Genomic DNA, 25,775 nt, shown 5'->3' on the forward strand with positions numbered 1-25,775 from the left:
ATTTTAGTGACGAATTTTTTTGTCACCTTAATCCATATCATTGGCGAGGAAAATTTTCGTCACTAAAATGTATTTGGTGGCGAAATATTTCATCGCAAAAAATAATTAAAATAAAATATTATTTAGTTTTGGTGACGAAATTGGTGTTTTAGAGGACGAAAAATTCAACATTTGGAGACGAAACATTTTGTCGTCAAAAATGAAAAATAGGCGAAGAAACTGTTTTTCGTCACTAGGTACTTTTTGTGACGACGTATAGGCCACGAACGTGGTGACAAATTTTTTTCGTCACAGATCACTTTAGTGACAAAATTTTGATGTTTGGAGACAAAATCAGTCTACCACCAAATGCCTTTTTTGTTGTAGTAATCATTGAAGACCTTCAATCAATCTCCATTTGCAGCCATGTCTTCCACGACCTCTGGTCAGCCACTTCTATACTCACATATTATAGTTATATCTTCACAATTGTTCACTTCAATCAATTATTATTCGAGAACGATCTTCAATTTGATGTGTTTTTTTAACAAACCTAGCCTTCAACAATGTATCGAGTACTGTTCAAATGCGAAGAAGGAACGATGTCCTGTATGCAAGCAGGCCTTTTCGAAGGCCAATGTTAGTCGGCTTTATTTCCAATCAGTAGGCAATCTCTATTAGAAATTGATCAATTGCGAAGATAATCCAGGGGAGTTGTGTAGGGAAATTGAGAAATTGGAAGGGGAGGTTTTTGGAACTTGATTGAAACCTTCTCATTTAGCTCCTTCCTTGTATAATAGGAACTTGATAGATCAACTTTGGAGTGCGTGAGGCTGCAGGAAAGGAATATGGCATTGGCCAAAGAGCTTGTAGCATTGAAACTGTAAGTGCCTTCATACTAGTGACAGAACCATTTATGTTTCGAGTCTCCAAATGAACTTTGTTGATTATTATGGCTATCTGATTTACAATTTGGTCCTTTGATTTGAACCTGGAGGAAGAGGAGGTTATGAAACTTGCTTCTCTAGGTAACAAGGCTAACAAAAAAGAGACTATAGACATTTTAAAAAAGACTTTGGTCATTCGCAACAAGTAAGTTTCTCTATCATTCCCTTTCTTTCTTTTTTTTGGGGGGGGTATTTCCTTTTTTCTAATAAATTATAAATATATTAATTTCAAACTCTGGACGGAGGCAACGAACAATCTGGTTTGGGTTTCTGGTTAGGTTTGATTGGTTCAAGGACAAAGTTGAAACAGTATAAATGCTGAATTTGTTTCAACACCGTGTCAAATCTGTGCACATGTTTAGCAAATATCCTTATGTGTTATCCCTTTAATCACATTGCAGTTTGGTACTGTTATGCCATAGTAGAAAGAAATTATGGGCAGGAACATTTACTATTCAATTCAGGCAACTTAGTATACATTTCCAATACTTCAAAATAACCGATAAATGAATCATTTGCCCTCAACAGGAGCATAGAAATAAGGTTAATTGGTATAACATTGAGAAATACTTACTGAAAATGCAATTCAAACAGTCATGATTAGCCAGCTATGTAGAGTTCAAACATACAGGCAACACAGTTAGCTAACTACAAACAAATTTGTTTGCAATAGGATTCTTCTCCCTCGCTCTCTCTCTCTCTCTCTCTCTCTCTCTCTCTCTCTCATAGAAGAGGAAAAAAGAACACTTTTGGCATAATTGTGATTTATGTGGCATGTTGGAACAGCTATTAACTTCTGTTTTGTCATTTTACAAGTTTCATTTCTTTTGCTTTAGTTGTCAGTTGGCACATAATTCATAGCTTCTTTCCACAGGAGTTGCAAATAATTGACAGCCACATGCAATGTTCTAGGAAGAGGAGAAGCCCGTGCTCTTCGCAAACTCGGGAAGGCAAAAGCGAAGATAAAGAAACTGAAGGTAAATTTATCACGACCGAATAAGTGAATCGACCATGGTTAATTTGATTCAGGATATTCTAACATGTGGCCATTATCAAGCAAGGATCCAAGAACTGAAGACAGCTGTTGAAGTAAAAGATAATGAAGTTTCGAGGGCATTAAAAGCTTCCAAGAAAACTATTCTTGAAGGCGATATACTGAACGATGTTGATTGGAATTCTAACTCTTGATCCATTAGTGAGGATTTAACTGTTGAGAAAAACTATTTTTCAAGGTCAGAGGCACCTTCAGATACAAGAAGTGAAGTGCATAGACCATGTAAGAAGGATGGGGTTTTAAGGTTCAAGAAGTGCATTTTGGACAAATGAAGATTGAGAGGTAAATCCCTACCCATACTCTTGGGTATATACATGAATATATACTCCTATGTTCACATAATGTTATGCATATATAGATATGGAATTTGGAAATGTATGGTAGTTGTGTTGAATGTGAAACTATGTTTCCAAAATGAAGGTAGGTATGATGATGGCTGCTTTCCTGAACCTTGTATTCATCTTGTGAAGCATGTTTTCAGGCTAATTTGGCCTGCATTTGCTTTCCTTTCATCATTAATACCTTAATGATTTCATGGTTTTGGCAATGCAAATTATTGTGTTAACTTGATAGACAATATCACTCCAAAATCACAATTAAAAGTACAATGATTTCCTAGGTCCTTATGCAACACTCATCTGGTAATGATTGATTGAATGAAACGTACATCGATTACATTTTTTTTCCCCTTCTTTTTTGCCCATAGTGGTCCTCAGTTTGATTGGGTGTGTAAAACATTTATTAGTAATTGTGTCCTTAACCAAAATTCTTTATTAAATCTTATTTAAAGAAAATAGATAGTGTGCAAAAGAGAGATGTACATAGCTATCAGCAACATTTAAATACTTGGCTATGTTTGTTTTTGATAAGTATCATCAAAACATTTAGCCATCAGTGGGGACATCGTTGATAATTCATATAATACATATTCTCTTGTTGTATATATCTTTCATCATTGTTTTAAATGCATAAGGTAGCCCATTCAAATACTTGCTAGTCTCCCTCCTGTTGAATAAAGATTATGTTTCAAGGTTATACTGCAGTTTTGGAGCTGAAGTCTGTTTTGGTTTGGTCATTTTTTGTCATATTTATGAGTAAAACTATGGATTTAAGTTGTTCTAACTTCTGAGTTCCACGTTCTTGGTGTGCTGCATTGATATCTCTCTTTGTCTTTAGATAGTTCTTTGTTTTGCCCGTGTGTTCTTTCTTGTTATAGGTTCTTTGACTAGGGCATGAACAAATTGACAATGTTTTAATTTTTTTGGTATGGACTGACACAGTAGTTTGAGATAATATGTGGATTAAGAGGATTAGTCTTTACCATTTTCTATTGGATTGGGGGAATGGGTAACGTAGGTATATTAGACAGTTGAGAACTTGAACGTTAAGAGAAACAAGAAGACAATAGGAGGAAAATTCTTGTCAGTTGCATCCAAATTCGTTGGCGCGCGCGCACACACACACACACTAAACAGAGTACGTGCAGGTTTTCAAAATCTCAATTGCAAGCTGCGGGCATGCCCGTTGCACTAGCTGTTGCACTCTCGAACTTAGTACATAGGCAGCAAGTATTTTCATTATTTTTACTAGTTATTACTTTAAATTGTCCAGAGCTACTATACAACTTAAGCCTCTTATTCAATGATAGGCTGTTGATTCACTTAGTAGTCGTCCCACTGTTCGGCCAATGTCACATCAACAATAATCTCATGCATTTTCATCCCAAGAGGTGAGCAATCATTTAATCAAAGCTTTTTTGACAATACAATATCTTATTAATTACAATACTTGTCCTTATTAAATATAGGTTCACCTTTCAAAGAAAGGGAAGAAGAACAAGAACAAGAACAAGAACAAGAAGAAGAACTAACAAGGTAAAAGTACTAAACATCACTAGTTTTTAATTTCTCACTTTTCTAATTCTATTAAGACATGATGTGATTTGGTGTTGGAAATTAGTGAGTAAGCCAAATCAACCACATAGTTTTATATATTTTTAAATATGGCATGGAATTAAATCTATTTCATTTCTTGTACTTGTGATTTGGCTACAATTGAAACAGAGCCTGATTTTGTCATGGACCTAGTCAGGTCTTTCTTATCAGCAATTGTGTAGTTTGTTAGAACATTATGAGTCTAGTATGTCGACCTGACGAGTCTTCATATGAATTGTGTAAGTGGGTTAATTTGTAATGTCCCATTACATCATGGTTCTGTCCGTCTAACCCTTCCATATTGAATGGAGACCCTTACCTCATGGTTAAGTTACAATTCTTTTTTGTTGGCAATCAAAAAGAAAAAGAAAAAAAGAATAGGCCTTATTGATTCTACATGTTCAATTTGAAAGTTGAGGACCTTGTTCAATGTGTGGTTTGCAGATAACATCATAACTTGTAGCTTTTCTAGTTCCATTTGAAAGTTGAAGTCTCATATAGACTGAAGAAGGGAGCAGTGTTTTGAAATGATTTTAAGCACTGCAGAATTATTGGCATCTTTTCATTTAGCTGATTTTTAGTTGTCATGGAAGTAGTGTTTTCATTTATGCTATTTTCCTGTTCTATGAATTCAATTGTTAGAAAGATATGCTGGCCACTTAGTTAGGCAGATTTTTATAGTAGATGGAGCTTTGTGATTTAAAGTTGCCAGATGTAGAGAGGGAGTGTATTACTTTACATCAAACTCCTTTCAAAGTGCATGGAAAGGATGTCATTAGTGGTGTTGGGGAGTTGATTCCAACTAATATTTAAGCGTGAATATTGAGGATGAAAGAGTTATCCATATCTGAATGTCTCCTCGTGTCATTAGATATTTATGGGTTTCACTTGTATTGGCAATGCTCTTTTTCTCTGAAAATGTGCATAGGATAGATTAGGGACTTTTGAATTCTAAAGGAGAAATGACTTCAAAATATTTTGGCTCACCTTTGGTGTTTGTGAATTGGGTTTTGCTATATCCTTTCTAGTTCAAACTTTGAAATTCTAATTGCTGGTTTGGGTGTGTAATTGAATATATTGATTGGATGAAACCATTTATTTGCATCACTTTTATTAATTTCCTTTGCAAGTTCTGATTCATATTTCCCAGTAATTGAATCACTTTGGTTGGATGAAACCATTTATTAATTACATTTTTTGGTCCAAGTAGAATGCGTGTTGCTTTTGACTTTGTTCTACTGGTGGGACATTTGCTGCTATTTTTTGGAACAGTCGGAGCTGATTATTTTGTTGAATTAATGGGTTCTTTTCAGGGATTTTTGTATTTTTCTACTGCCCTATTCTGGAACTTATATTCTACAGGAGAGAGAGAGTGAGAGAGAGAGAGAGTCAATTTGTGTTTTAAGACAATTCTAATTGCCCTCTATATTAGATTATTGTTGGATGATTGAGACCCTTGTTGCTTTTCTTTTGGAGTGGTAAAATGGCATGCTTTCTGGCCTTTTTGGCTGCTGTTTGTTTAATGAGAAATCAGTAAACATGTTGGGAAAACAACTATTTGTTCTTGCACTTGTTCCCAATTTACTTTTATTATTTTTTCAGCACTTAATTGAGAATTTGTGTCTGTGGAGGTCATATGATATGCTTGTTTTAATTCCCCTGGTTTTGGGCATTTCTTGTGGATATGTATGTTGGGTGAATGGTCATGTTAAGTTGGGAGTCTTGCACCACTCACTTTTATGTACATTAATGTAATAGGAAGGCTTTTAAACATAGCGACTTCATATTAGTGCTATTTTTCAATTTTATTATAGGAATTTTTTAGTTCAATTACATAAAATAAGCACAATTAAAAAAAAAAAAAAGGCTATCGCGGCGTTTCTAAAAACGTCGCTAAATATCACACCAACAGTTGGATTTCTTTTAAAAAGAGATACGATGGCGTTTTAAAACGTCACTAAATAGCATGGTGACGTCATGTTAACCTTAGTAGAACTTTTAGCAAACGCCGCCTATAGTCATATAGAGACGTTTCTAAAGCGCCATAAAGTTATAACGACGGCCGCGTCTTCGGTGTTTTGCGCCAACGTCACAAAAGGTTTTGATGGCGTTTTTAGGACCTATCGTGGCGTTTTTGAAACGCCTCTAAATCCTTGATTTCCAGCTGTGTCAATAGCGCATTTTAAATATTTATATATTTCTAAACAATTTTAACTACTCATCTAAACTTTTAGTGATGTGACTAAATTGTGGCCACTCGATTGGAAATATGTAGCTATCATCTTTTGACTTGACATCTCCAAACGATCTAAATACCTCATCACAATGAGAGGTTAATGGTTTCCAATGCTCAACAAGACCTGAAAGCACATTGACTGTATCGCTAATGTCGGGCCTCTGAGAGGGCTTGTTTGCACAACATTGGCTAGCCAACTCAGCAACAGTATTGATACTGGCACGCATTTCTTCATTGAGGTCAATTGTCGGGTCGATGGCCATGTGGAATGTGTTTTTCTGCATACGCATTTTGTGGAACCATGTGATAATACCAATGGACTCATCCTGCTCAGTCTCAAGTTCAACTACAGCTTTTCTTCCAGTAATCAGCTACATTAAAATCACTCCAAAACTGAACACGTCAACTTTAATTGTCACTCTTCCTGTCACTGTCCAATCACACACAAGATTTTAAATTATTCAAAAATATAAATATTTTTAATAAGCAAAAATCATTTGTCAAAGTTATTTTCCAATCTAATAAAATCATATTTTTAAACCATGAATATGTTTGAAAGGATAATATTCTGCATGTCAAATGTTCAAGTCGAAGCCAGCCATGTCGATTGTGATTACCTACTGATTAAGTCGGCATATGTCTATAATTTAGTCCAGTAATCACTGCTCTACTTGAAATTGTATTTTAAAAGCATGATTTTTATGAATTTTACAATAAATTAATTAAGATTGTGATTAAAACATGACTTTAATGAAGTGTGTTGTGCTCTTAAAATATATACTAGCCTATTAGGGTCTTAGATATTAACCAAAATACAAGAAGTCAAAAAATTTTAAATCCAGTGTCACTAAAGAAGAAAACCTTTATAAGCCAATTCGTGCTTGTTTTGTGAAAATGCTATAATACACATTTTTTTTAGAGTGTGTACTTTATGCCCAATTATGACATTTATTGATTTTTGTTATGACTTATTGTAGTATTTGTTATAACTCATTATGGTATTAGTTATGACATCTTTTGATTTTTATTTTGGTTATGATCGAAGAGAACTTTGGTTATAACTCAAAGGGTTTTTTTTTTTTCCCCTCACCCAAAAGGGTGTTTTTCTTTCTTTTTTATTTTTTATCAGTGTCTAGGTCAACTTATACACATCTTGACTAATCTCTGAAACTTTGAATTTAACAACCTAGCAAACCTTTAGTGTCCCCAAGAGGTGTTTGATTATGACTTACTTTTAGGAGTCAGTGTGATGCTAGTTATGACATATTGTAATTATTATTTTAGTTACGACAGAAAATTTTTTGGCTATACCTCAAGAGGTGTTTGATTATGACTTACTTTTTTTTTTTTTTAATATGACAATAATTTAATTATGACATTTATAATATCAACACCACAAATATCATATCGCATATGTACTCAACAATAGTAGCTATTGATGCTTATATAATCGCTGCAAATTGTCTAAACGTAAAAAATTTAACACCAACTAAGTAAAATGAAGTTATCTAATTGGATGGAAGATCCTTCTAGATCCTAACTGTGTGACAAGGATTCATCTTTTTGAATTCAACCCTTCTTTACTTTTTCAGTGTCAATGACTCTAAAATTTCTAATGTTGGTCTCAAATATTAACATCAAATGTAATAGTAAAAAGTAGATTATTACCTTCTTCATTACATATTTGTAATGGAGAGGTTCTATTAAATTGTCCAATAGTGAGTATAATAATATTTTTTTAATTTAAACTAATTATAAATTTATATGCTTATTTCATAGCCATTATATGCATGAAATGGCGAGAATCAAAATCGGTAAAAAATGACCACTTCCGTATAAATGGTAAAATAAATCCAGCCCTACTATTTCCTAAAAAGGTAAGACCTACATTCTTGAATAATTAGTTTTATGGAAAGAAATAAATAAAAGCATCAAATTGTGTTGTATTATGTTAGGACTTGGAGTTTGTGCTATGCGGCCCATTGGGCCCTTGTCCCAAACATATTTTGATAATCCGAATTATTCATATTATAAGATTTGTTGAATATATCATCTATATAAAAAATCAAGTGTTTAACCCCCTAATCAAGTCCTAACAATTTTAAAACAAAGGATAAATTACTAACATATCCCCTCAAATTTCCTTAAATTACAAATTACCCCTGTGGTTCTAATGCCCCTTAAGGTTTCTAATTCCATTTCAAATAGGTCCTTTTATTAATAAATCATAAAGTTAATTAACAATTTTTAATAATGTTAAAATTTTATTTCAATTAATAATTCGTATAATTTTATTATTGTATAAGTGAACACTTGGGTCTGTTTGGTAACGTTTACGTTTTCAGTTTATATTTACAAAAATTTTATAAACTGGTTTTTGTTTATTTTTTGTTTATTTTTAGAAAAACATAAACTACAAACACGTTTGGTAATTGACAAAATGTTTTAAAATTTTTAAAAATATAAAAAAGAGTGAGAAATGGCAAGTGGTGGCAAGTGGCGGCGGAAGACGCTGGTGGAAAGTTGTGACAGTGGGTGGTGGGTAGCGGGTGGTGGCGGGTGGTGGCGGATGGTGGTGGTGGATGGTGGTGGTGGGTGGACGGTGGCGGGTAATGGGTGGTGGTGGCAGGTGGGTGGCGGATGGCGAGTGGTGGTAGGTGGTGACGGATGGGTGGTGGTGGCGGGTAGGTGACGGGTGGTAGTGGTGGTGATGGTGGGTGGTGGGTGGTGGTGGCAGGTGAGTGGCGGATGGCGGGTGGTGATAGTGGTGTTGGGTGGCTGGGTGACGGTGGCGGGTGGTGGGTGGTAGCGAGTGGGTGGTGGGTGGTGGTGGCGGGTGGGTGGCAGGTGGCTGGTAGCTAGTGGTAGTGGGTGGCGGGTAGTGGGTGGCTGGTGGTGGCGGGTGGTGGTGGTGGTGGCGGTGGCAAGGGGTGGGTGGTGGTGGCGAGTGGGTGGCAAATGGGTGGTGGCTGGTAGGTAGTAGGTGGGTGGTGGTGGCGGATAGTGGGTGGTGGTGGCAGGTGAGTGGTGGGTGGTGAGTGGTGGTGGTGGTGGTGGCAGAAGACGGTGGTAGAAAATGGTGGCGGGTGGCGGCTAGTGTTGGGTGGTAAAAAAAAAAAAAACTCAAAACGGAAACACATTTTTTGAGTTTACATTTTTTGGCCAAATTTATAAACTAAGACCACTGATTTATAAATAAAAAATTTACCAAACAAGTTTTTATTTGAGTTTTTAAATTTTTTATAAATATAAACAGAAAACTGAAAACGTAGTGTTACCAAACGGCACATTAGAAATTTTACTTTTTCAATTAATTCTGTTAAATGAAAAATTCTAGCAGGGAAGTATTCGTGATTTTCCAAACCACAGGAGACAATTTGTATTTTAGGCAATCCTCAATGGTGTACTTGTAATTTACCTTAAAATAAATTATCAAAATTATGTTAACCATTATTTTTTGAAAAATAAATGTGGTCTTCTTTTAAGGTTACAGATAGCCAATTAATCTGATTTTTTTCATGGGTAAATTATGCAAATGGTCCCTATAGTTTACACGTTTTTTCATTTTGGTCCCTATTGTTTCAATTTGATCAATTTTGCTTCTTAATTTTACGGATTGTGTCATATTAGTCTAATAAATAACGACGGTTAAGTTTGATGGACAGAAAATCAAATGATGTTTCAATTTGGTCCCTATAGTTTACAGGCTATGTCAATTTGGTCCCTGTAATTTATAGAAAAGTCAAAACAACAGGGACCAAATTGACACATCCTGTAAACTACAGGGACCAAATTGAAACATCATTTGATTTTCCGTCTATCAAACTTAACCGCCGTTATTTATTGGACTAATATGACACAATTTATAAAATTAAGGGGCAAAATTGATCAAATTAAAACAATAAGGACCAAAATGAAAAAAAAAAAAAAAAAAAAAAAAAGGTAAACTACAAGGACTACCACTGTAATTTGCCCTTTTTTCATTGATAATCTACGCAACGAACTTTACAATATGAACGGTTCAAATAAATGACATGAGCTCAGGACAAGAGCCCAACAAGCTGCACAGTACCATGCCGAATTCCATTATGTTATAACTCACACTTCATTAACCATGTTGGAAAATTTTATTCATATATTAAAATTATACAGAAAGTAATTCAAAAAATCTATTCAGAAATCCCTAATTTATTTTCCGTAGTGATTTATCCACGCAAATTTTTTGCCCAAATCCCCCTTGAATGGGTTTCTTACCAATAAAAGTCTGGTTTTTTACCCGTAAAAGTCTTATTCAAAGGGGATTCAAGCAAAAAAAATTGTGTTGACAAATCATTAATGATTTGTTTTTGGCCTTTTCAAGACTAACAAAATTTATGCTAAACATAGAGAAAAAGTAAAAATAGTTCTAAATATAAATCAATGTGAGTGTAGAAATAACGATGCTATTAAAATAGAATTTTAATAGAAATTCTTATATAGAATAATGTTGCTCATTGTGGTTCCCATTTTTAAAACTACCCGAAATGCATAATTCTAGATGGGTTTGGTATAAAAATTCAGTATGTGTACAATTTTCGATTTATAAAAGAGTACCTGCATATTCTAGGGCGACATATCCAAAAGTTCCTGCTAACTTAGTTAGAACGGAAGACTTTTCATCTGGTGCAAGACGAACAAATCCAAAATCGCCAACTTTAGCATGCATGTCATCTCCCAAAAGAATGTTGGACGGTTTAAGATCCCTGTGAATAAAACTTTGATCAGCTAAACCATGTAGATACTCAACTCCTCTAGCCACATCCACAGCAATGGTTAGCCATTTCAACCATTCAAGGGGTTTTAACCCTTCTTCCTTCCATCTAAACAAATACCTACTAAAGAGTCCCTTGAGGCATGTATTCATAAACAAGTAGCCTCTCGTTTCTATCCAAGCAATATCCTAGAAGAGAAACCAAATGCCTATGTCGAACTTTACTAAGCACAACAATCTCAGACTTGAACTGATCCCAACCACTCTCGCTCACCACTCCAGACTCCATCCGCTTAACTGCAATCATAGTCCCATCATATAGCCTCCCTTTGTAAACAGTTCCAAATCCACCTCTTCCCAATATGCTTTCTTGGCCAAAATTGTTAGTCGCATTCCTTATAACATGAACAGAGATTACCATGTGTTCAGCTTCAAAAACATGAAAATCACTAGAATGCTTTTTCTTATGCCAATATTGGTAGTATATCATAATCCCAACAAATAAAACTACACAAACACAACCAATTACCAAAAACACATACACTCCAATCGAGTACCGATTGCCACTTCTATAAGTCTCTAAATGAGGAACACAATGGGTGTGTTTGGTTTGTGTTTGTAGAGTAATTTTTTAGATAAAAAATACGAAAACTTGTTTGGTTTGTCTTTTTTCAGAAATGATTTTAGAAAATTATTTTGGAGAGAGAGTTTTAAAAAAATGATTAATTTGATGTGTATGAGAGAGAAAGTGATTTTGGAAAGTAGGTAATCAAACAAAATTTTGAGATTTTTTTTAGAAAAATTTATTTGATTTGATTACTCTTAAAAATTTGTTTGTAGAAAATTTTTCTCAAAAATTTTTCTAAAAAACAAACCAAACAAGGTCTATATTTCTTTATATTAGGATTGCCATCAGTGTCTACAATCACATCACTCTTAAATGATGGGATAGTTCCAGAAAGTTGATTGTTGGAGACATTTACTTGTATAAGGTTAGGCAAAGTTGTAATTCTCCCCCGCTGTGCGAGTCCTGACTTAAGCGGAGCTTGTCTTGGGAGGTCGAGACAAGCTTCCAAGTTATAGTCTCTTACTCGGAACGGACAACAGGACACCCTGGTGATCTCCTCAAGGGGCGCTGCCTTGGACCTGCGGAAGAGTGGGAGGATTTTCCTGTAACAAAAAAAAAAAAAAAAAAAGTTGTAAGATCGTTTGGGATACTACCGGCCAGGTTATTATTAGCAAGAATTAATATCTGCAACGATGTAAGGGACGAAAAATTTGGAGAAATTTACCTGCAAGACCCAAATTTGAAAAATTAATAGCAGCGATGCTTCCATTTTGGCAATAGAGCCCAGACCAGGCGTTGCAAGGATCATTCCCTTTCCAATTCTCCGCAAACACCAATGGGTAACCAACAGACTCCGCAACTGAAAGTAATGTATTCACCAGGGGATCACAAGCAACTCCAGGATCAGAAAAGCAGAAGCTATTAGACCCATTGTTCATATCAACCGTAACATTAGAATCAAACTTTGGGGTCGGCCTTTGTAACTGATTGTTTGCCAAACTCACAACCTTAAGTGACGAAAGATTCACGAAAGATGCTGGTACCTGACCTGAAATGTTATTGTCCCTCACACTGAAGGTGTTCAACCTCGTAAGCCTTGACATGTCTGGCAATGTACCCATAAAGTTATTAGAATGCAAATAGATTTCGGTCAACTGGGTCATGTTCTGAATCACATCAATTGACCCATTGAGCTTATAAATACTCTGCTGCCCATTCAACTTCAAGGATTGAATGGGACAAACCACAAAACTGTCCGGCAACCCACCTTGAAGTTCATTGAACACCAAGTGAAGAATTCTCAGCTTCCGGTGGTGCCAGCCAAAACTATTGGGGATTATCCAGGTAACATTGCAAGCATTGGCAGAGAAGATCCTGAGGTTCAATGCCGTTTGGATACTGTCGGATAATAGCCACCTCGAGAAGGGGTTGTTGTCAAGATAGAGACTGTCCAGGGAAGTCATGTTGAAAAAGAAATCGACGGGAATAGAAGAGAAGATGTTGCTGAGAGACAGGTCCTGGAGCGAGCTCAACCCATCGAGACTCGGGAGCGGACCGCTGAGATTGTTGTAGGAGAGATTGAGTGACTTCAAGGCGGTGAGGAAGCCGAGGTTCGGGGGGAGAAACCCAGTGAGGTTCCGATTCCCGATTTGGATCCTGGTGACCCGCCTGTCGTCGGAGCAATTCACGTATTGCCAATTGCAGGGGTCCGGATCGGTCCAACCGAGTGAACTCGATGCGTTGTTGAGACTCTGCTTCAGATCCAGCATTACTGTAGCGTCGATCGAACTGGAATCAGAGTGAACCAAGAAGAACAACGAGAACAAAGAGAGATACAACAGAGCGAAAACTCTAGAACCCAGATGGGTTGTTATCCCCATTTTCTCAAGAAAATTGACACAAAACTATCTAACAGCCAAAAGCCCTCTCGGTCACAATTTTAGAAACAACTTTCTAATACATGGTAACATGGATGAAATGATTGTTGGAAGTCATTGCACAGTCAATCGAAATCGATGACGAATTATTAGATAACATGACACTCTGTTTTTGTCCTCGTATATTTCAACGGCAATTACGAGGATTCAAAATAGTTTTTATTTGCGTTAAAAATAAAAAAATAGCTTTTATTTCATGATCAAAGATAACATTGTACAGAAACAGAAACGAGAGGTATGTTTCCCTCTGTGGGAACTCGTGGGCAGGGGATCAAAGCTAGGGAGAGGGCGGCCGAAATCCCTGAGTCTAAGGATGAAATAATGATTACGGGTAAGGGTGCAAACGAGCCGAGCCGAGCTGAGTTTTAGTATGTTTGGATTTGTTTATTAAGATTTTAACGAGTTCGAGCTCGAGCTAAATAAAAATTTAGCGAACCGAGCTCGAGCCGAATTGGCTTAGACTCGACTTGAGCTCGACCTTGTTTACGAGCCATAACAAGCCAAAAAATTTATAAATTCATACTTGCATGTGCGACTAAAGTTATAATTAAAACTTTGATTATACAATTATATATACAATATATAGAAACATAAAAAAAAAGTTCATAATTTATTAAAATAATAATCTCTACTACCACTATTATATAAATGTACTATCTATAGTTAACTATTATTTACATTTATATTTTTTAAATATATAAATAGCATATTTCTCTTATTTTATACATATTTTTATATTATTTAATATATAAATAATAAATATTAAACGAGTCAGCTAACGAGCCGAGCTTACGAGCCGAGCTTTAGAATATTTGAGCTTGTTTATTAAAAATTTAACGAGCTCAAGCTCGAGCTCGAACGCAAAAAAAAAAAAAAAAAAAAAAATTAACAAACCGAGTTCGAACAAGCTCTTACTGAGTCGAGCTCCAGCCTGTTCACGAACGGTTATGTTCATTTGCAGCCCTAATTACGGGATTGTTTGAGAAGTGTTAAATTAGTATTTTTTTTATTTTTTATGAAAAAATATGAAATATTAGTTGGGTTTGAAATGATATTGTAGAGAGATGATATGACTCAAATAAGAAGTAATGTGATCCAAAAAAGATAATTGTGACTCAAATAAAATGATGTACTAAAATAATATGTGCTATTGTAGCATGCCAAACAACTACTACATGTTGGAATTTTTTTTAAGGGTAAATTACAAATACGATCTTGAGATTTGTTTAAAATATGAATTACTTTTTATAATTTAAAACATTAGAAATACATTCTTATTAGAATTTTTTATTTTAAAAAAAATTAATTGAAAAAAAAGTTCTTAACTATTCTCTTATATAATAATAAAATTTCATGAATTGTTAATTGAAATAAATTTATAACATTATTAAAAATTGTTAATTGACGTGATAATTTATTAATAAAAAAAATAATTTGTTATGAAGTCAAAAACTTCAAAGGTAGAATGTAATTTTCAAAATCACAAAGGACAAATGGTACTTTAAGCAAATCATATTTGTAATGGGCTTGGCTTTGGTCCAGTCCATCGTCGGACTGGACCGTACTGTTGGGCCTGTGGGGGCCCACCACGGGTCCCGTTTTAAAAATCTGAACCGTTCAATGTGTAGAACTCGTCGAGTACTGTATACTTGTGAAAAATCACGTTGATCAGATATCGATAGCTATGTGATCAAAATAGTTTTTTATCAACCATTAATTTATTCACCGTCCATTTTTTTATACAAAACTGATTTGATCACATAGCTATCAATATTCGATCAATGTGATTTTTTACAGGCTTATAATACTCGACGAGTTCTACATATTGAACGGTTCAGATTTTCAAAACGGGACCTGTGATAGGCCTCCACGAACCCAACAGTACGGTCCAATCCGATGGTGAACTGGACCAAAGCCAAACCCATTTGCAATTTACCCTTTTTTTAAGTTGGCCCTCTGGCTGGAGTAAGCCTTGGCTAGAGTATTTGGGCTTAATAGGCTAATTTTCAAGGCAATCTTGGAAATTCAAGTCATTTACTGTTTGGCAACTTAGGTTTTGGGCTTTTTTGATTATTTTAGCCACAAAAGATAAAATAGGCTATTTTAGTCATAAAAAACCAAACATCACATCCAACCCATAATCATTACACTCTTCTCTCACAAAAAAAGCCAAAAAAGTTAAAAACCAAAAAGTCCTTCCCCAAACCAAGTTTTTTAACACAGGCTAAAATAGTCAAAAAAGCCAAAAAGTCAAAAAGTCAACCCACTTCCCAAACCAACCTTACTAATACTTCTTGGGTGTATATTCATCGAAAAAATTAAGATTATGAGAGATCATTAGCTATATATTTTAATTATATTTGTATTACAAAAATTGAATGGATGACAATTATAATTTCAAGAGTAGTCATTCAATTTTTACAATACAAATGTGATTCAAACATATAATTACTAATATCCGATTATCTTATTTTTTTACATGAATATTCTACTCAATGAGTAGTAAAAATTGAATTGTTCGGATTACGAAGTTGGCCTTAAAATTGGTATATTAATCTCAAATACTCTCTCAAGTTGAGATGACCAACTTAAAATAATTCAAACCCGTGATAATTAATATCTTTTATGTCTTTTTTAATCACTAGTCAGTGATACTGATTACATTTCCATTCATAATTTAATGATCAATTTTAAAAAAGTTATAAACAAAATCTCAAAAATTATAAATAACATTGATTATGAATTTTCAAAAATAATTTTTGAGATTTTATTTATTTATTTTTTAGTATTTTTTTAATATTTTAGTCAATTCTTTTTTTTAAATCCACATAATTTAGATGTACTTAAAAAATAACATATTTATCAAGAAATATTTAAAATAATTCAATAAATAAAAAAATAAAATAAAATGAAAATGTTCTGAATTTTTTTTATTTTTTCAATTTAGTTATTTTTTAATAGATTTATTTAAAAAATTATACTTTTCAAGTGTATTTAAATTAAGTGGAACTAGAAAGTAAAACATAAATAAATAAACTAAAAAATTAAAAGAGTTCAAAAAAACAAACAAAAATTATAAATTCAAAACTTAAAAATTATTTTTGAAAGCTTATAATAAATAAATAAAAATGATTAATATTTCGACTTCTAAATCTATACATAATAGACCAAAAAATTAATAGTGACTTGAAAATTAGAATCCGACTGAAATTGCATAGAGTCGGGTTATGTCTTTACGAACCGTAACAATATTTGGCTTTAGAAATCACCTCATTAAAGGAAAGATAGTGGCCTCTCTACTAGAGTCTGCTATTGGGCTTTTGTGGGCCCATCACAGACTTCACATCAATAATTCGAACCGTTCAATATGTAAGACTCGTTAAGTATTTCATCTCTGTTAAAAATCACGTTGATCGGATATCGATAGTCACTTGATTAAATCAAATTTGTATCAATAGTAAGTATGATTTTAAAAATAAATTATTAACACAAATGTGATCTAATTAAGTGACTATTGATATTTGATCAATATAATTTTTTTTTATAGGAATGAAGTACTAGATGACCCTACATATTCAACAATTTGGATCATCAAGACGATCCAAAATGGGCCAAATTGGACCATCTAGTTAGAGTGCCTAATTGGAGACAATCCAAACCCAAAGGAAAATATTTTCCTAAATGTTGACTCTCTTAAATGTCACAAATAATATAACAGAAATGTAGCAAAACTAAGAATTTTTTATAATTAGGTTGTGATACCAAGAAGTTGATAGCACTTAATTGAAGTTGAATATGAGATCTGGAGGGACTACATCTCCAAAGCCCCAACTTGCTCCCACTAAGCCAATCCCTTGAAGTTTAGGAAAACTAAGATAGCGTTTGGTAGAGTTTTAGAATTATAATTTGATAATAGAGTTGTATTTGGAGTTTATGAGTTTTGAAATCATGATCTGAAAAAAGAAAATTTGTTTTTTTATGAATTTCAAATTTTTGATGTGACATATGAAATGAGAAAAATTGTTTGGTTATGAGTTTTGAAAAGAATTTTCAAAACTTAATTGAAAAACTTATAATTCATAGCACACAACTCAAAATTCTATTGAAAATTCTATTCAAAACTCACAACTAAACTCTTTTTAAAATTCAATTCAAAAAAATAATTTGTCATTTTGGTTTAAAAAAATAATTTTTATATTTAAAAAATATCAAAAACAAATATAATTTTTTTTTCTCAAATAAAAGGTGGCAATTGGCAATTGGGGAATAAAAAATAAATAATAAATAAATAAAAATTAAAAAAAGGTACAGTTCCAGTCAATCGGCCGGATATCCGGGAAAGACGACTGGGTAGACCAAAAATTCAAAAAATGTCTGGTTTAACAAAATGTTTTCAAAATGTGTTTTGAAATTGATTTAGAATCATAATTTGAAAACTTAACCCAAACATAGCATTAGAATATAAGGATGAAATTAGTTTTAGAAAGTTAAACCAAACACAACCTAAGACTTTTTGAGAGTGTTTTATTCAAACGGTGCTATTTCGTTGCTCGAAATTTAGTGGCCCTAATGGCCCTAAATTTCCATATAAGGCAAAAAACAAAAAAACAAGGCAAAAAAAAAAAAGAAAAAAAAACAAACTTATCCAAAAAAGGAAATTAGGGCCATTAGGGCCACTGTTTTTAGGGCCACAATTCATTTTCCTTATTCAAAATAGGACTGAATTATGCTATTAAAAAAGGGAGAATAATAGTATAGTGGTGACAGTAAAAAAAATTACAAAATCATGGGAAAATATAGTATTTAATTATTAAAGTGTATAAACTTTCTCACTGATTTGTTAAAAAAAAAAAAAAAAATTGACTGTTACACTGTATTATTTCACCAATAAAAAATTGATAGGACTCAATAATTTTTTTAAGATAATTAGGACTAATTGATAATTTTCTCCATCTTTTAAAAACTGAACTTCTTATCATTTTAAAATTACAAATTTTAGAGGTCTAGTATATATTTTGAATCTTGTTTCACCATATCTTTTGAAGACACATTTTATAGACATCTAAAAATATATATATCGCTTAAAACAAATTTTATTTGATTTCTTTGGGGGTGGCTAACCAAGACTTGGGCTATCAATGAAAAAAGATTAGTAGTTCAAATTTGAGTTTGTCCAAAAGTTTGAATTTGTGCTTGTCGATCAACCATCCGGACAGCTACTCGGATGATTGGTGCAATACTTTTTTACTACGGTGGTCACCCCTGTTGACCGTGACTATCACCTTCTTACCAAATGACTAACCAAACCACCGATTCAAGCAAGCTCAGATTTAAGCTACCAGTAGGGGTGAGAAACGGATATACCGATTGTAACAACCCCAATCTCTGATTAACCCTAATCCATGATTAATTATGCCTAACTAGAAATTTAGTTGAATCTAAAATTAAAATGCATGTGTGTGTGTTGCATTGTTGTGTTTATATCTGTTAGGCGTAGAAAGATCTGTTCACGATTTAATTTCGGTTTGTGAATTGAAAGCTTTATCAGCATTCGAATCAGAAATTGACTTGATTTATGTACTAGTTAGAATTTATAGAATTTTATGGTACGTTTAATTAAAATTCGGTTCGGAATGATTAAATTTGATTAAAATAATGACATTTGTTTATTTGTGAGCCATTACCACTTATTAGGCTAATTGAGCCCCACTCACCTCCTTTAGTCATTCTTAACCACACTTGAGCTTTGAGAGGAAGAAAACGTGGGTGAGAGTGAGAGAAGGAAGGAATTGGGATCAAGCTTGAGGATTAGAAGAAATTGCTAGGAGACCTTGGTGGTTTGCTCAAGAACATCTCTAACCATAAGGAATTGAGAACTTTAGGTAAGAATGTTAGTCTCTAGCCTTGTGATTTAGTTGATTAATGCTTGAAATCAGTTAGGTAGGCGAATTAACATGTGAATTGAATTAAAGGTTGGGAATTAAGAATGAATTCATGCATGCATGCATGTTTCATGGCATTTTAGAGATTTATTTCAAGAATTCCTTCATGCATGTGTTGAGTCTATTCTGATTTTGGAAACACAATGAGTTTCATGTGATTTGGTAGCATTTAATCATGTTTTGAAGAGCCTTAGCTCAAAAATGTACTTGCATGTGATGTTCATCAATTGATTTTGAATATAAGTTGAGTTTGTGCAAAATTGATATCTTTTTGGGTCATGATTTCTTGAAATGATCTTTTAAACATGTTGTTTTATGAGTTGTTAAGTGTTTGCCAAAGTTTTGGGCCCAGAAAATTGAGTTTGATGCTTCAAAGGTCGAATTTGAGCTTGGTGATCAAATCTGGAATTTCCAGAAATTTGATCCACGCTCGAGCGTGGGACTTTACGCTCGAGCGTGAACCCTGAGTACATGCACTCCGCTCGAGCGTGGAAGTATATGCTCGAGCGTGAAATGCATATACCCAGAAGTTCTTATGTTTTACAGTTCGCTCGAACGAGGGAATCCACGCTCAAGCGAGGTTCTGAGTCTCACGCTCGAGCATAGGTCGAGTGCCCGTCGAGTGTGAAAATCATGCATCCAGCACTTTTTCATGAGTTTACAGTACGCTCGAGCGAGGAGATTCACGCTCGAGCGAAGCTTCATTGTCTGCATGTCCGCTCGAGCGTGGACCTTATTTTCAGCAAATCTTCAGAAATGTTTTCCAACGCATTCTTGCATCCTCATTCCATCCTAGGCATTTCTAAGCCATGTTTAAGACCCCATAATGAGGATTAAGGGTTAGAAACACACTAAGAGCAAACGACGTAAGTTATGTACAATTCGAACGTGTATTTGAAGTGTGTGTTCGTATGTGTGTTCATATAGGTCACGCGCCTCAGAACAAGTGAAGGGCCGCCTTATTATCTAGTTAGGGCTATCAATCATCTGTGAGTAATAACTTTGTAAAGTTATGTTCAATGTTAAGTATTTTCTAAATATTATGATACGAAGTAATTAGTTCTTTGAAATGCTATGCTATGTTTGAAATAAATGAATGGTTGTCCAAAATTCTGAAAGTTATTCGTGGCATCCTTAGCATCATATGATATGCGTCCCTTTATGGGTCATCAGGTCCCTTTATGGGTCATCAGAAACGTCTCTATGCACATGAGTCATCAGAATGCCTTCAAGGCTGTCCCTTTATGGGCCATCGGATTTGTTAACGCTAAGGGATGTACCACGTATGATTATATGCGAAATCTGAATATGGAAATGATTATGAATATGTATATAAATCTGTTCTGATAAGATTTGATTTCTAACTCTGTGACGGACATCATTCATTAAATTATTTACTCTGTTATTATTCACTGGCTTTAGCTCACAGTTTATATTATGTATGTAGGTGAGCCGGCCTGTGACTAGGGCCAGAATTGACGGCCTTCTACTCTGTTTTGTCAGCCAACCGTTGTGCCTCTCGAGGAGGTTCCGAATGAAGCCTAAGCCATGGCTGTTTTTGTATTCATGCTAGTCTTTGTGTATGCTCTGTAAAGTCAGGTCTTGGGAAGCATATTCTGTAAATACCTTGTAAATATCGTGTATCTGGACTGGCATGTTTTTGTATATATAAATAAGTTTTGAAATGTGTTGTCCCATGTACGTTATCACAGCTCATTGGACCTTGTCTATTTTGTATTATTGCTTCCGCAGCCCCTTATTATTGGCTAATCTGTTCAGAGGCCTTTGGTAATCCACGGATTACTAGCCGGTCACGGTGCTAAACCTACAGGTGCGGGTTTGGGTCGTGACAGAGTGGTATCAGAGCACGTGTTCTACCGCACGCACAGGTCCACATGAGCTTAGGAAGTCCTATTTAGAAGTAGGGGCATTTCATCTGCATGTTTATGCGTATTGTTCGAAAGTGAAAGCATAAGTTCAAGTATAAAATGTGAATTTGAATACATAAGGTTTTGTTTACCTATAGCAAATGGACAATACAAAGAATGATGACACAGCAGGGTCCTCTGATGCCCGAATTTATAGAATGGAACAAATGCTTGCAACCTTCACCGAAGTGGTAATGCAACAACAGAGGCAACAACCTTTACCACCTCCACCCCTGCCGGCTCAAGTTGAAATGGGCACCGGTGACATCATCAACTTGACGTAGAAGTTCATGAAAATGAAACCGCCAACATTCTATGGTGGAATTGAACCGTTGAAAGCAGAGACGTGGTTACTTGAAATGGAGAAACTGTATGAGGTGTTCCCTTGTTCTGAAGTCCAGAAAGTCCTCCTAGCCACCTATACTCTGAAGGATGAAGCCCGAAGGTGGTGGTTACTAATTCGAAATGGCCACGAGAATATGACGTGGACTCAATTCAATACAATCTTCTATGACAAGTACTTTCCCCAGTGCTTTCGAGACCGGAAGGTTTCAGAATTCCAGGAACTCAAACAAGGCAGAATGTCTGTAGCCGTGTACGAGGCTAAGTTTACTGAGTTGGCCAGGTTTGCTCCTCACATGGTGGACACAGACTACAAGAATGCCCGCAAGTTTGAGGATGGATTGGATCTAGACATACTGGATAGGGTGGGAGTCCTGAACCTACCCACGTACGTGAATGTTTTGGATAGGGCATTAATGGCAGAGTCCATTCTAGCAGCAAAGAAACAAACTCTAGTCCCATGAACTGATTGGACGGGGAAAAGATATGGAAACAATTTCAAAAAGGGTCGTTCATTTTCTAGGAATAAGAGGCGAAACACAGGATCTTACAGTAGCTCAAGCCAGAGTAGTGGTACTATACTGACTTGCTCGGAATGTGGTAGGAAACACAAAGGGGATTGTTATCGAGCTTTGGGCGCTTGTTTTAGATGTGGAAAGACTGGTCATATGATGAAGGATTGTCCTGTCAGGTTCGAAAATACCAACCAACCAGCGGCAAGCTAAGTCGAATCCGCTTCTGCATCCAAGACGAGTACAAGGGCCAATACTGGGAAAGAACCTCTGAGACAGGGTCGAGTGTTCACCTTAGTGCCTGGTGACGTACCAAACACCTATACCGTGGTGTCAGGTTCACTCTCTGTATGTTCTCAAGATGCATGCGTATTGATAGATTCTGGTTTTACACATTCCTTTGTATCGCATGCTTTCTTTGGAAATTGACTAGACCATAAGAACTTATGACGTATGTGTTATCTGTATCTACGCCATCTGGGGATTCTATGATGTGCACAAATGTTTATCCGGCATGTGATATTATGATTGGTGATATGATGTTATATGTGGACTTATTACCCTTGGACATTAATCATTTTGATTGTATTTTGGGGATGGACTGGTTGACTAAATACTGTGCTACCATTGATTGTGCAAATAAAACTGTTGTATTTAGACCACCGGGTATGCCTGAAGTTACTTTTATTGGGAATGGGGTAGTTCCTTCCCCATATCTGATTTCGACTATGAAAGCTGTAAAACTCCTTAGGAAGGGATGTAGGGGTTATCTGTGTTGTATACTGACTGCACCATCTGACAGTACTATTGTAAAAACAATCCCTGTTGCTTGTGAATTTCCCGATGTGTTTCCGACTGACTTACCTGGGGACTTAATTGATAGAGAAATTGAATTCACTGTTGAGGTGTTTCCGGGGACACAACCTATTTCCAAGACCCCCTATAGAATGTCTACCTCAGAATTGAAAGAATTAAAAACTCAACTTCAGGAGCTGTTAAATAAGAAATTTATCCGTCCGAGCACTTCACCTTGGGGTGCTCCGGTCTTGTTTGTCAAAAACAAGGATGGATCTTTGAGGTTGTGTATAGACTACCGAGAATTGAACAAAGTGACTATTAAGAACAAATATCTCTTACCTCGAATAGATGATTTGTTTGATCAACTCCAAGGAGCTAAAGTGTTCTCTAAAATTGATCTTAGGTCCGGTTATCATCAGTTAAAGGTTAAAGCAGAGGACGTAGAGAAAACTGCATTCAGAACTAGATATGGACATTATGAATTCCTAGTAATGCCTTTTGGAGTGACAAATGCACCTGCAGCTTTTATGGACCTAGTGAATAGTGTTTTCAAAAAATATCTTAACGAATTCATTGTCGTGTTTATTGATGACATTTTGATTTATTCTAAAGACAGGGAAGAACATGGGAACCATCTAAGAACTACTTTGCAGATTTTGAGAGAAAAGAAACTGTATGCTAAATTGTCCAAATGTGAATTCTGGCTTGACAATGTAACATTTTTGGGACATGTGATCAATGAGGATGGTGTTTTTGTTGACCCTCAGAAGATTGAAGCTATTGTGGATTGGCCTAGACCGACGAACGTAATAGAAGTTAGAAGTTTTCTGGGACTTGCAGGTTACTACCGAAGATTTGTGAAAGATTTTTCCCAGTTAACTCAGAAAAATGTGTCGTTTGACTGGAATGAACAAAGAGAGGTAGCCTTTCAGGAATTGACAACCAGGTTAGTGACTACACCAATTTTAGCTTTGCCCAATGGTACTGATGGGTTTCAAGTCTACAGTGATGCTTCTCACAAAGGCTTGGGGTGTGTATGGATGCAAAACGGAAAAGTGATTGCCTATGCTTCCCGAAAACTCCGGCCTCATGAAAAAAACTACCTGACGCATGATCTCGAATTGGCAGCTGTGGTGTTTGCTTTGAAAATTTGGCGTCACTACTTGTATGGGGTAACTTGTGAGGTGTATACCGATTATAAAAGCCTGAAATATTTCTTCACCCAAAAGGAATTGAATATGAGGCAGAGGCGATGGTTAGAGTTAATCAAGGATTATGATTTGCAGATCTTATATCACCCAGGGAAGACTAATACCGTAGCAGATGCCTTGAGCCGAAAATCTAGTGCAAATTTGTCATGCTTGCTGACCAATCGAAAGGAACTGCTTGTTGACTTGGAAAAGAAAGAGATTGAGATTAGTGTGCAAGAACAAGGTGGGATTTTAACTGTCATTTCTGCTCAACCTACGATTCTTGACGAGATCAAACAAAAACAATGTGAAGATGAATACTTGAAAAAGATTATAGAGGAGTTTGAGTCAACGCCGAGGCCAGGATTTGTGCTTGAGAATGATGTACTAAAATTCCAAAACCGTCTTTGTGTACCCGATTGTTGTGATTTGAGAAAACTTGTGATGACCGAAGCACACAACAGCAAGTTTTCCATGCACCCAGGGAACACGAAAATGTATCATAATTTAAAACAGAATTTTTGGTGGCCTGGAATGAAAAAGAGTATTGCAGATTTTGTGGCTAGGTGCCTACATTGTTAACAGGTTAAAGCTAAACACCAACAACCCGCTAGTTTGCTACAACCACTCCCAATACCAGAATGGATATGGGAGCACATTACCATGGACTTCATCGTGGGATTGCCTCGTTCTTCCCGAGGTATGGACTCTATTTGGGTTATAGTTAACCGTTTAACTAAGTCTGTCCATTTTCTGCCTGTTAAAACTATTTATAATACGGATAAATTGGCCAATATTCATGTCTGAAATTGTGAGATTGCATGGAGTGCCAGTATCTACTGTATCTGACAGGGACTCAAAGTTTGTATCAAGATTTTAGCAGAGTTTGCAACAGGCTTTGGGGACTGAACGGAGGTTGAGTAGTGCCTATCACCCACAGACAAATGGACAAACTGAACGAACTAACCAAACTTTAGAGGATATGCTCAGAATGTATGTGTTAGATTTCCAAGGGAATTGGGAGACCTATTTGCCATTAGCTGAATTTGTGTATAACAACAGTTACCATTCAAGCATTGGAATGGCTCCTTATGAAGCTTTGTATGGAAAAAAATGTCGTTCTCCGATATGTTGGGCTGAAGTAGGTGACAGACCTTTGTTGGGACCGGAACTTGTGCAAGAAACAACCAAGAAAGTAAAACTGATCCAGCAACGTCTGAAAACTGCACAAAGTCGGCAGAAGAGCTATGCTAATGTTCGAAGAAGAGATAGGGAATACGAAGTTGGAGACCACGTGTTCATTAAAGTGACACCGATGAAGGGTCAAACTCCGTTTGGTGTTAAGGGCAAATTGGCGCCAAGGTATGTTGGACCTTATGAGGTCCTTGAAAAGATCAATCCAATATTGTATTGGGTAACCTTACCTCCAGTGATGGAGCATATGCACAATGTGTTTCATGTATCGATGCTTCGAGAGTATTTGAGAGATCCACTCTATGTCATTGAGCCAACACACATACTTTTGAAAGATGATTACACCTACGAGGAAAGACCTATCCGGATTGTGAACCGCAGGATCAAAAGGTTGAGAAACAAGGAAATACCATTAGTAAAAGTTGATTGGCAAAACCATGGAGGAACCTATGCAACCTGGGAGA

General features: G+C 35.5%; 2 protein-coding genes, 1 long non-coding RNA gene and 1 pseudogene across 4 annotated transcripts; 2 read left to right on the forward strand and 2 right to left on the reverse strand.

The window, feature by feature from the left end:
- Positions 1–778: 778 nt before the first annotated feature.
- On the forward strand, positions 779–2,620 carry LOC114255857 (uncharacterized). 2 transcript variants are annotated; one of them, XR_014343784.1, is made up of 4 exons: positions 779–862; positions 977–1,071; positions 1,801–1,903; positions 1,988–2,620. It is a non-coding gene; the product is annotated as an uncharacterized LOC114255857 (long non-coding RNA). The 2 variants fall into 2 exon arrangements; XR_014343783.1 differs by having other exon boundaries at positions 1,801–2,620.
- A 3,508-nt stretch (positions 2,621–6,128) lies between these two features.
- LOC114255835 (receptor protein kinase TMK1-like) lies at positions 6,129–7,827 on the reverse strand. The gene is made up of 2 exons (XM_082894977.1): positions 7,819–7,827; positions 6,129–6,521 (listed from the first exon to the last, which is right to left on the reverse strand). The coding sequence occupies exons 1-2, from the start codon at positions 7,825–7,827 to the stop codon at positions 6,129–6,131; spliced, it is 402 nt and encodes a 133-aa protein (XP_082751103.1).
- Positions 7,828–10,660: 2,833 nt separating this feature from the next.
- Positions 10,661–13,634, reverse strand: LOC114255836 (receptor protein kinase TMK1 pseudogene; annotated as a pseudogene).
- A 7,937-nt stretch (positions 13,635–21,571) lies between these two features.
- On the forward strand, positions 21,572–22,081 carry LOC114255837 (uncharacterized). Its single transcript, XM_028195383.2, has one exon. The coding sequence runs from the start codon at positions 21,572–21,574 to the stop codon at positions 22,079–22,081; it is 510 nt and encodes a 169-aa protein (XP_028051184.2).
- Positions 22,082–25,775: the final 3,694 nt, after the last annotated feature.

The sequence above is a fragment of the Camellia sinensis genome, chromosome 11 (genome assembly GCF_055761805.1).
Source record: "Camellia sinensis isolate YWXY chromosome 11, ASM5576180v1, whole genome shotgun sequence".
NCBI classification, from domain to species: domain Eukaryota; kingdom Viridiplantae; phylum Streptophyta; class Magnoliopsida; order Ericales; family Theaceae; genus Camellia; species Camellia sinensis.

Bases quoted from the DNA above. Each gene is read 5' to 3' on its own strand.
- LOC114255837 (XM_028195383.2), top strand. From the start codon at position 21,572: ATGAAACCGCCAACATTCTATGGTGGAATTGAACCGTTGAAAGCAGAG.